This window comes from Motacilla alba, chromosome 13 (genome assembly GCF_015832195.1).
Source record: "Motacilla alba alba isolate MOTALB_02 chromosome 13, Motacilla_alba_V1.0_pri, whole genome shotgun sequence".
Classification (NCBI taxonomy): domain Eukaryota; kingdom Metazoa; phylum Chordata; class Aves; order Passeriformes; family Motacillidae; genus Motacilla; species Motacilla alba.
In genome coordinates, this window is record NC_052028.1 from 4013569 (window position 1) to 4026147 (window position 12579).

A 12579-nucleotide genomic window follows, 5' to 3' on the forward strand; every position below is an offset into this window, starting at 1 on the left:
GTAATTTTCGGACACCCTAAAGAGATTGAATGTACCCGGGGCCTCTTGCAAAAGACCAGAGGCAGCAACCCCAGCCTGTCCCAGGAAATGTCTTTATTTTCCCTGCCTTCCTTAGCATGTTCCAAATGCCAAAGAATCTGGTCTGTGGAATCCCAAGGCAGCCCAGGGAAGGGGATGGTGACTCACTCTTCAGTTCTTGCCCACTGACCTGGAAAAAAGCATTTCCTCCCTCCAGATCTGTCCGTGGGGAAGCTCATGACCAGACTGGAGCCCTTGGATGTCATTATCAGGAGACATGTCTCACTGTGTCTGCCGTCTCTGAATGGCTGTGTCAATCTGTAATGCCTCTGGCTGCAGTGAATCCCACCCTCCTCCTCCTCCTCCTCCTCCTCCTCCTCCTCCTCCTCCTCCTCCTCCTCCTCCTCCTCCTCCTCCTCCTCCTCCTTCTCCTAAGGAGAGCAGCTTCAGTGCCAAGGCAGGGACAGCCCTGTGCTGCTGCAGCAGGATGCAGACAGGGGGGCAGAAACAAAGACAAACATGCAAGCAAGAAAAATCATGTAGTATTTAAAACTCCTTTTCAAACAACAGTAAATCAAAGCCCAAGGACTGAGTAGTCTTAAACTATTTCTGTTCCTTCCATAACTTCATCAAACTTCATCGTGGAGCAGTCCAGGATGGATCACCTGTTTGGAACTGAACTCCCTTCACTGGCTCACAATTGATCATGACCATTATCTATCTTTTAACCTTGTGCAGGTGGCATCCTTTCACTTAAATATTTTATGTTCCCCTTCATTTTTATGCTTGAATATATTTATAAGTTCACTGTATTATTTCTGGACCTATTTTTAAATGTCACTTCATGTGCACCTTCAAGAGTGCTGATACAAATTGTGGAGTTGGCATTAATGAGGTGACTGTGCATGGGCACCATTTGAGCTGCAGGAGCACTGCATCTTTTAAGACCTTCTGTTAGAATTTTTTGAGTCTTTGGAAGAGCAGGCAGTGTCCAAAGCCAGAGAACCAAATGCACACTAGTATCCTTCCTTGTGGTGCAGTAGTTAGAAAGTAAATTCTACCTGCTTTAAGGTGAACATGTCTGTGTTGACAGGGTTGGAGAAACACCTTGGAAAAAAGGCTCAGAGTGGGCACAGGGCATAAGAGATATTTTCTACCCCTCCTTTGGAAGGTTTAGGTGGAGTAAATTTCCCTGAGAGAAAAACACTTTTGTCATAGTTTTATAGACTTCAGTTGTCTCACAGGTTCTGTTTTATTAATCCTTCAGAAGAAAAAATTCACCTGCTCAGCCTCAGTTGTTATGGTTGAGGCTGCTTCTTTGTTCTACTTTTTTTCATTTTTCTTAGTTGATTTTTCTTATTCCATATAATTGTGGCACTATTATTGTTAATTAAATAATTGCAATATTAGTGCTTTTAGGATAAGGCAGTGTGAAGTAAGGTCTGATTTTCAGTGGTGTTACTTTACTGATAGTTTGTGAAACTAAGTAGGATTTTGTAGAATAAAGTGGGCTTCATTCATTAAGCCAGACTTTCCTTTCAGTGTAGTGGATATTTCCAGTTTTATTCTTTGACATTTATTTGTAAACTGATTAGTGTTGACTTTTGCCATACAGAACTGTTGTGCTTATGTGCCATGAATTTTTAACAGATAAATTTACTCTTTGGGAATGTTCAGCAAAGCAGAGAACTTGAATCAAATAATGAACATTCATGACTGGCAACTTTTTGCATACCATGAACTCAATGCTATTAACATCATTTAGGGGCTTAAGTTACTAATCATAAATCTTAAAGCTGTGCTCAGCAAATAGCTGTTGAACAACCATAGATGGAAATATTTGCTTAAACCATTTGCTGTAAATTTGTTTAGCATAAACAAATTCGTACAAATTCTGTCCATTAGAGGGCTATTTGCCCTCAATAAGGAATGTTAATTTTGCATATGGTCAGTTGTGGTTCCCTTGCCCATCTCTCTCTGCAGGACTCTGAGCTCAAATGTCCCTTTAAACTGGGATGCAAACATCAATCAGGAGCAACATCTGCTTTAGGTGTTGTGGAATAAATTAGTTCATATCACTGGCAATCTAGTGCAAACTACAGTTCATGCAGTAGGAATTGATTTCAGATATCCCAGCATGATCAGAACTTCCGATGGGTTATTTAATTAAACCCAAAAAGGTCATGCTATATCCATGGATCTGCAATACTTGTAGTGTTTTGTTTATTGATCAATAATTTTGTGTCTGATATACTTCAAATGATGTAAAGTCAGCACAGGTTTTTAACCAGGAAGTCCTGTCAGATTTATCTTAAAATCCATTGACATGTTTTACAAATAACTAACATTTTACTGGTGGAAAGGAGCTGCTGCAGAGGTGATTGGATAGGTGAGGAGGTAATAAAACACACTGCTTAGTGTGCTGTAATTGGGTGTCAGTGCAAATGAGATTATTTCGTTTATTTAGTAATTGCAAAATTTATTTTAGATGCCTGTGACATTTAAACTGTTCATTTATACACCATAACAATTCTATTCTAATTGTAATATTACTCTGTTTGCTGCTTTTAAAAGAGGCCAATGAGGAACTTACTTGGAAAAAGCATTTGAGTTCTCCGTAAACTTCTGGGTCCTAAGTCTCCCCTCTCTTTTCTCTTTTCCCCTAACCCAAAGTCTGAGGCTGTAAATTGAGGAGGTGCCAGATATTAACTACCATAGTTATTGACACTGTCATTCCACTGCATCAGGTAAAAAAAGCATAGTAATTTTTCTTAATCATGCTCCTACCCTGGCTTCCACATTTTGTTAGTGCTTTTCTTTTACCAAAATGTATGATTGAGTTGATGATTTTTTTTTCTCAGAGAAAAATATAATTAACATGGTGGAGAGCTAGAGCTACCATGTATTATAAAAAATTTGCAATGGCAAGATGACAGATTGTGAAAACAACTTGAGAAGGAGAATAATGTAAATGTAGCTGATTTGTCAGTGGCCATTTCCTTCTGCTGCAGCCATGCTGTGAGGAGTTTACTACGCTTGTGAAGGACACAAAGAGAAATCTTGAAATATTTCTGCCTTTCCTGTGTCTTTTCTTTTGAAAAAGAATTGGCAGCAAAAGGAAAATTCATTTTTAGGTTTCAGATACCCTTCTTTACAGGCTGTGTTGCATCAGGACCCTTGATCATCTGCATGCTTATAACTCTGCAAACCTATGCAAGTCATAGCCAAATTTTAATAACTTTATATTCCATATCCTACTTAGACTTGTTTTCTTGACCAGTCTTTTTTTTAAACAGTTCTCCACAACAATACAAACATCAAACTGATTAAACTCCCTTGGATTTTTTTTTTTGTGATTTAATTCTATAGATCTGCAAACAATGGATCCTCATTGAAGTGAAGCCATTAAATCCAAATCAGATTTGAAATTTCTGTTTCTAATGTTATTCAAGAAACATTCACCTTAACAGATGATTTTTTGCGTGAGAGCTGATGGACCATGTGCTGGATGCCTGTTGAGTGTGCATGTGCAATACAGTATTTTGTTCTTTGCAAAGCAAAAACATAAATAAAAGTATTTATTCAGGATAACAGCAATTTATACACAAAGTCTTTTTATCATTAAAAAGCTTATAAACTTACAGTCTAGATCTACTTTTGCTTATGAAGAAGATAGAAATGTGCTTGTTGTGCCTTGGGGACATGGTTTGGAGGTGGACCTGGCAGTGCTGTGTTGATGGCTGGACTCAGTGCTCTTGGAGGTCTTTTCCAGCTTTAATGATTCTCTGACTCTACTGCTGCTACCTGCTTTTTGTTCCACAAAGACTTATTTCTATATTTTCTCCTTTTTCAGGCTGCTTTATCCAAGCCCCCCTTGCGTGCCCTGCCTTTCCTAGCACTCTGCAGTGCTGCATCACCCCAGCTGGGCGGTGCTGGGCTGAGCTCCTCTGACCCTGCTGCTGTGGGTTTAGCTGCAGAGGTGTCAGCAGCAGACTCTTAGAGCTCCACCTGGCCCTACATCAGCTTTTGTGAGGCTGTGCCCTAACGAAAAGAGGGTGTGCTACTGTTTCTCCAACCCACAGTGATAAGTTGTGGTGTTATAACCATACAAAATGCATTTTTCCCCTGCTGCAAAGCCTCTGCAGAAAGCACATCAGACCTGGAGATGTTAACGGTTGTGTGGAAGATTTGACCTTGTTGCCAACTCTTTATCTCTCAGAGAACAAGGATTGCTCTGAAGTTTCTTCCGAATTTGATAATTTCTCCCTGTCCCTAAAAGCTTGCAGCAGCTCGTTTGCACTCACTCGTCCTTCATTTTGTTTTGGCCATTTTTCCAGAGGGTAGGCAGGCAAAGTGTAAAATGTTGGTGATCAGGGCCAAGAACAAACCTCTTGTTCTTACACAAACACAACAGAGAGGTGTGTGCCTTTTGAGGCAATAAACTACTTTTGGAAGTAGTCACAATTAAAGTCCTACAGAAACCTTAGACTCCATGAAAGACAAAGCTGGCAGTGCTGTTGTGCAGATTTCTGTTAATTTTGCAGGAATTCTAATAACTGACAGTGGTAGTATGTGTGCCCTGCATTTCTATGGCCAGAAAACAAACCCAAGAGAGCTGCTTGTCCTGGCTGTTGTACATGTACATGTTTAATTAGTGACATTGTTTTTTCCTCTTTAGTTCAAATAGCTACCACTTAACTACTGTGTTAAATGCATGGTCACATGTATAGACTGTGTTAAGCCAATAATAAGATTTTGAAACTGGAAAAAAAAAATCAAAGTTCAGGCTGCTTAATAAATATGAATTTGTTTCTTTGGACCATATGCATATGGATTTGGATTTTAATTACATTATTGAATTCTTTCTACATTAGTTTTTTAGCCCAGATGATTCTCCAGGGGGACACTAAAATGGTCCCTGTCATGAGATGAAAAACTCATGATGGAAAACTCCTTACCTGCAGCTGTCAAGGTGATTGGAGAGTGGACTATAAATGAGAGGGTATTTTAGCAGAGAGAAAGGGTCATTAGGATCATCTCATGGTGGAAGCAGCTGCCCACTCTCATAAAGAATGTATTTGACCCCTGCCCATGCACAAATTTCCTGTGAGATCCATTTATTTCTGCATGGTCACTACCTCTTCAAATCTAACTTCTGGATGCCTGGATTGGAGCTCTGAGGTCTGGACTGTCAAAATGCAGCCACTCAGAGCTCTGATTAACATCAATGTTAATTTGTTCATCTAGGAAACCCAGAGTTTTCTTCTGGTGTCCTGACAGAAAGTCAGGTGATCAACCAATGAAAATATTTCAAACCTAGTATTTGAATTTGGCAATGTTTTGCCCACAATTGAAATGGAGATTTTATCCTGAAACTCAACATTATATTTTAATATAAGGCAGTTCTGTCATCCCTAGTTACAAAATAATATTTAAAGAGGATGACAGCGTGCTTGAACTTAAGGAAAGTCAGACAAATTGAAATTAATTCCCATCAGAATTCAACACCTTTCCAATGGAAGGAATGATTCCACAGTAATTGTGTTTTGCTTTCCAGGAGGGCTCCCTCTGCATGTGTAAAGTCACCTGCAGAAGTTTTCAGCTGATGTCCTTTCAAACTGTGTCTGCCTTTGAAAATAATGAGAGAAAAATTAGAGATGCCACTGCAATCTCTTTGGGATGTTGACTTTTCTGTGCTGTTTACAAGGTTGTGAAAGCAGGGAAAGCTTGTAGCTTTCTATACAAGCTGACACTGCTGTGCAGAGTTAAGAGCTAAACCAAGCAGGGATGGAGGCATAAATCAAGAGAGGAAATTTATAGGAATGTTGTGTTTTTATAAAATTTCTAATTGTCCTAATGAAGATTGGACTGCAAGCTGGTGCAGTTGGTTTTTTTTTAACTTTTTGTCACTTGTAGTTAGAATACTTGAAAGTATTCATCATGGGTCTTTTCAAAGACAAAAAACCCCAAGAATGAACAGCTTTGTGAATAGTATTTTCACATTTTTGTATGTATTTGTATTTTGACAACTATGATGTTTTTATTTTTCTACCCAAAAGGCCAATCTTTTACGATTTTTGTCACTTCTTACCAGCACAAGCCTTCACATTTAGCCATCTGTATCTCAGTATAAAGATACTTGAGGTTTCTTGTGTTCCATGTACTTTGGAAATATGACTCACTATAAATAAACCAATAACTGCTACATCTTGATAACCTCAATTAGCATAGCAAACCCATTTTATCTATGGCTAAATGTATGCATATATCAAAACTTTAAATGTAGGAATCATAACCATTTGAGTAAAATTGACATAATTGCTACAGTTTCAAAAAATGTAATGACACTTAATTAAGCCTGAATCTAATGAATTGACTAGAATTTGTACAGAGCAATGTCCTCTTGCTACACCTTTGCTCTGTGTGTAGCATTGTGTCTTTGTGTCTAGCTTAAGCAAGGGTTTGAAGGTTTGAACTCATGTTTTTCTAAATCCTTTTTATGTTTCCATTAACTGCATTGTCTAATCTTAAAAAAAAATGGCTTTATATTCCCAGTCTTCACGCCATAGCAGGTTTCCTTATTTCAAAACCGTGAGTTGTCTCTGATGAGAGTCTTCTCTCAATATGTAAAAGTACTCAAGAAGTGTTTGTGTAATGGAAACTTCTAGACAAAGATAACTTTTGGAAATACTACTTGATCCTAAAGCTTGATTTAAAAATCTTTGAATGAATTGATATGGGTGAGCATGAAGGTGACCAAGGAAGTGTTCATGAGGGAAAGAGATTGATAGAGGGGAGAGTCTGAGGAGGACTAAGAACGCACCTTACATGTTTTCTCTGCAGTTGATTTGTAGAATAGTATATTCACTTTCAAATAAATTATTACTTTGTATAGTAAGAGGATCTGCAAAACTCAGAGCCTGATGCATTTTGTTGTTAAAGTCTCAGAACCATTTTTAAAACCATGGGATGTGTTCCTTGTGCCCCAGGCTCCCAGGCCGAGCCCCCGTCGTGCAGCGCCAGTTCCATCACCTGCCCCTCAGCCTGCACCTGCAGCAACAACGTCGTGGACTGCCGGGGAAGGGGCTTGACAGAGATCCCAGCCAACCTCCCCGAGGACATTTGGGAAATGTAAGTGCCAGTCTCATGCACAAATCTTTTCCATGTCTCTCCGTTTATATTCCATTTCACGGCCTCCTGTGTGGAAGAAAGGTGTATCTTTTACAAGCTATTCTAAGTAGTTGTTAGGTATATTGTAGTTGTCCTCTCTGATTTGTTCTTTTGATCTAAAGGCTCAAACAATTTTTAAATGTAAATTGAGATAGTTTGGTACTGTCCTCCCTTAAAGGAAGATAAAGTTCTTGGGGCCTTAAGTTCAGATTGTGTTTACATTTCACAAACCCAGAATTGCAGTTCTGTAATCAGTAAATAAAAATACACAATTCTTTCTTATTTCTAGTCAGTGATTTCCCCATGAGATGGAGGGACATCTTTTTAGCTTGGCAGGATGCATTTATAATGAATTAGAACATCAGAGCACATTGTCTCTGCTGATTTTACCTTCTGTATCTTGTCTTCCCCATTGTTATTTCTGGTTCTTTAACAGTTTTGTGACTTGTGTTGTGGAAGCAGATGCTTGTTTTATAGACTTGTTTGCCGTTGCTACCTTTAGGAATTGGAACCATCTATTTCTGTGTCCATGACTTCATACTACTGTGGTCCTGAAATACTGTTACATTAAACCATTTTACTTGTGGTCAGTCCACAGGCAATGCAGATCAATTATTTTCCTATTTAGGTTCTTGTAATACAGAGTTTTCTGACATCTAGCCAGCTTTTGCAGTCTACACAGTATAAATTCAAGTATTTGCATGGTCACTGGACTTATCCACTTGTTGCTGTAGAAATACTGGTACACAGCAAAATTTACCATGATAAAGCATAAATTTGTAAGACTGTGTAATGTTCTGGGTTGGAAGCAATCCAAAAGACCATCTACCATGGATAGGAACATCTTCCACTATCCCAAGTTGCTCCAAATTCCCTCCAGCCTGGCCTTGGACGCTTCCAGGGATGGGGCAGCCACAATTTCTCTGGGCAACCTCTGCCAGTGCCTCACCACCCTCACAGGAAAGAATCCCTTCCCAACATCCCATCTAACCCTGCCCTCTGGCAGTTTTAAGCCATTCCCCCTTGTCCTGTCACTCCAGCCCCTTGCCAAAGTCCCTCTCCAGCTCTCCTGGAGCCCCTTTAGGTACTTTCCCTTTAGGAAAAGGCTTTAAGGTTTTCCCAGAGCCTTCTCTTCCCCTCAGCTCTCCCAGCCTTTCTCAGTCGCAGGGGGGCTCCAGCCCTCTCCTTGTCTGTGTGCCCTCTCTGGACTTGCTCCAGCAGATCCATGTCCTTCTAATGCTCCTTGGGGCATAAGAACCCCAAGGAACATTGCATTCAACTTGTTCTTGTATTTCCCCCTAACTCAGTAGTTCCTTGTAAGCCAAATTGGTCTGGTAAGAACACTTGACTTACAAACTGTTCTACAAAAATGAAACACACAGCTGTTGCTCTAACAGTTATTAAAGGTGACCTACATTTCACTCTGTTTCAATATTAATTAAAGATCTTTTATTCAGCCTTCATACCTTTCTTCATTAACATGGGTAGGCAGAACCTTCTCTGACAAAGCTGCCTGAAACTGTTTTAGTTGGTAAAAACCCATCACTAACCAGGAAACTCACTTGTCGTGGGACATCAAACAAGCATCATATGATGCTAATTTTCCCTCTTCCACATATGACTTAGAAATCTGTTGTGTTACTCTATTACTCATCGAGGTGAAGGACTTCATTGCAAGAATGTTTGCAACTAAGTAAGAAATTTAGGAAAGCTAGAAATCTGTATCCCAGACTTGCTTTTTCATAATTTCATAAAATAGGTAGCAAGAATGTAGAGAATGCAATTTGGTTTTTTATAAAGCTTCTTGTTCAGTTGGGAGCTGACAGCAGCAGCCAAATTGACTGAGGAAAAATGAGTTATAAGAAATTGAAGCTGAGGAATACAGACTGTGTGCTGAGTGTTACAAAAGAATCTCTGCTTACAAAGTGGTTCTGTTTTGCTTTTCAGAGGAGAAATGAACAGTTTGTGTCATAGAGAAACACGTGAGAATAAACACTGAAAACTTTTTCATTACTATTTGGGTGAAAACAAAAGTCATTAAGCACCTGGAGGCATTTAATGAAAAGAAATACTGACATGCATATGGTGTGGTGGTTTGCTGGTACATGAACAAAACAGTCATTCCCTATATTGGGTCAGCATCTACAATAAAAGGAGAGGTTGCAATTATTTAGAAATGGTGAGAGAAAATGCATGCAAGGTAAGCAGGGAACATGGTGTGAGTGCAGAATGGGCTCGATGCTGGAGAGGTGTAGGGAAGGGGGGATGACCAACAGAGAGGAGACAAAGCCTCCAAATAATCTGTTTTTCTGCCAGACTTATTCACAACCTTGCAGCCAGTGCCCACAGAGCCAGCAAAGGCAGGCGATAGCAGAGACCTATAACCACATGGTTTGGGTCTTGGGTCAGGACATGGGCTGCATCGATCCTGTCTCAGTCATTAGTGATTCCCTGGCACAAATCAGCCAAAGGACAGCTTTCCTGCACGTGCAGACATGGGCACTGGGGGTGAGGGCACTGCCAGCCCTGGCTGTAGTGTTTCTAACATGGTTTGCTTCCACGAGCTGCCTGCCACGTTTGTGTGATGCCTCCCAGTAGCAGTAACCCCTCTTGATCTTTTCCCACCTCACAACACTCTTCCTCTGCCCCTTCTTTAGAAGGAAGTTTTCATGCTGTTTGTCTGCCTCAGAGTGATGCACTCATTTTTTATTTATCACTGCAAGCGAGGCTATGTTTTAGGATGTGAATTTTGGGCAGGTCTTGTCTGAGAATGTTGTACGCCTTAAAACAGTGGTGCAGGGACTACCACTTGTGCCTTTGTGATTGATAACAGTTGGTGCAAGACTTTTCTGGGTGAAAGCAGGGCACAGCCTCCCAAAGGCAGGGCACAGCCCCACTCCTGCTGCCAGAGGGTGCTTGTGCCTGGAGGCAGATGCTGGAGCAGCAACCACTGGCACTGGGTGCTGCTTCTCTGAAGGATCTTCAGATTGCTTAAAAGAAGGAATTAATTATTTGCTCTAAAGCTAAAGGCTGGATTGTGGTTGGGAGGCTTGAGAGAATGTAAACAAGCTGAGCCCAGTACAGAAAGTGATGGAAAAAGGGCGAACTCAAATGAGGAAACAACCAAACACATGGGCAGAAGAATTGGGAACAAAGGAAATCGAGACAGGCTGAGCAAAGTGCTCAGTGAGTCTGAGAAAGTGAGGAATATTTGGTGATAAGGCCTGAGATTGGTGCCACAGTGGACACCAGCTGTGTAGGGTGGGCTGTGGGGTGTGGCAGGAGGGCTGGGACACTGAGACTGGGCTGGGACAGAGGGACACAGGTGGAGCCAAGGAGTCTCTTTCCTTCAGAAAGGACATTTACCTTGGAGAGCCTTCCTGCCTCCTCACCATGTACTTGGGAAACCCAACAACAATTTGAGAGTCTGTCCCTGTGCATTAGGGACTACCTAGGCACAGATTAACTATTAGACTACACAGAGAGCTGCTGTTTGCACTGCTGCTGTTCCAGTTAGAGAGCACTACAGGGGTCTGGGATTCAGACTTCTGTTACACTTGAGTTTCCTTGTGATGGAATCACTAACTTCAGCTTTTTGGTTTGAGACCACTGAATTAAATATTTGGTTGTTTGGTTTTTTTGAAGTAAAAAGAAATAAATTGGAAAATGCTAGAAAATGCCATAGAAAATGCCAAAGTTAATGTTTGTAGCTGCAGTCATCATTTGAAGCTTTTGTATTTGTGCTGGTATTCACTTCAACAACAGCACAGTCTCATGCTGCTGTTGAAAGCTTGGATCCATTTCTTGTTGTCTAGGGATTCATCAGGGATGTGTAGGGAGGGAGCCTGTGTATATAGATAGGGTCTGTTCACTTGTTGCAGAAACAGGAAAATGGTAAAATGGGAACTGTGGGGAAGATAATCTCATGAATGCTGTTCAGAGAATTGGGTTGTGCCTCTTCTTGCCAGTGGTTTTATAATTGATTCTGGGCAAGTGACTTGCACAAACTTTCCTTGGGTGGTCACTGGTGATGTAATCTTGGGTTCTGGCTGACTCAGCTGAGACATTCAGAAGTGTTGAGGACTCACAGCTGCAGCAAAAGTCAACAGGCACTGTGCTTTGAACACTTTGTGCTGGGCAGTGTTAATTACTCTGAGAAGCCAAGTCTCAATCATCTGCAGACTTATAAATCAAACTCCAGAATGTAAAGTATATCCTTAAATATAAAACAGATCTGAGATCTGCTCGCATCAAGTTTGCTTCACCATTGTCATTTACCTGTACCATACTTTGTGTCTGGTGAGATTAAGAGAAATAGGATTGAATGAGCCAAGATAAAGCTGGGTAGGATGTACCTGAACCAGAAACAATCACAAACCATTTGTTCAAATGCTGCTGCAATTGCTCCAGACAGTACAGAGGCTGCCTTGCTGAAGGAAAAGTGCATTTTAGGCACCCATATCTGCTGAGATAATAGCCACAGCTTCCTCTGACAGCTGAGCAGAGCACACAGGGATGGCAGCCCTTCCCCCAGCATCTAGGCTTGGCCTAAGGTTAGTTTTAGTCACTTGTTCTTCGTGGGTTACTTTAGCATTTTCACTTTTGATAGCTGAATTGGTGGCTGATGTGTTTGCAGGTATGAGTAGTACATGATTTTGGTGCAGAATTTCTATCTTAGGAAAATTTCTAGAGTTGGAGCACAGGAAAAATGAAATGTTGGTTTTCTCCTGGTTCTGGCAAAATGAACACAAACCTAATTTTCTGCAAGATGATCGCTTTGTAATGTAATGTTCTACTTGTTCCACCTTTAATGAATGGTTTCCTGACAAATTTAATGTCACGAGGGTACCACTGTGCTGGGCAGTGTTGCAGACCTGGAGGCAGAGAAGTTTGCTGTGTTTGTTGTTTCAGGAATCGTCTCTGGAAGAAATTGTCTTCTCTGTTCTTCAGTACCTGCAGGAATGTGCATTTCAGACCAGCTAGGACTTCAGCTGGGAATCTTTAGGAAGCTTTTGTGATTTGAAGAGGGTGATGAATAATTTCTAGGTGTTTAAGTTACTGGTATATTCAAAATTAATTTTCCTCCAACTAAAATAAAGTCAGAAAAGCTATTACAGAAAGATTGAGCACCAGTAACTAGTCATTATAATAAGAATAATTTTTGTTATATAAATTAAAAATTAACTACATGACAGCATTTTCATGTTTATTAACAATTGGCTTTGAAGTTCTCAGTTTCATAAAGGCAAGAAGTTTTTCTCTTATCAAGAATATAAATGTGTAGAAACTATAAACTTCATGGAAAAAGGAATGACAGTTTTTAATTCAACATTGTTCTTCCTCCTGAAAGAAAATTATAATAATTTTCCCAGGCTTCCAGTAAATACTGCA

The 12579-nt window shown here is 40.4% G+C and overlaps 1 protein-coding gene across 3 annotated transcripts in view; it reads left to right on the plus strand.

Annotated features, from left to right (window-relative positions):
- The window catches only part of SLIT3 (slit guidance ligand 3), a 475720-nt gene that overhangs the window by 298031 nt on the left and 165110 nt on the right, over positions 1-12579 (plus strand). For all 3 annotated transcript variants that reach the window (XM_038150223.1, XM_038150221.1, XM_038150222.1), the window contains one exon: positions 7008-7149. In XM_038150223.1, the coding sequence (XP_038006151.1) occupies positions 7008-7149 (142 nt within the window). The remainder of the gene's footprint in view (positions 1-7007; positions 7150-12579) is intronic.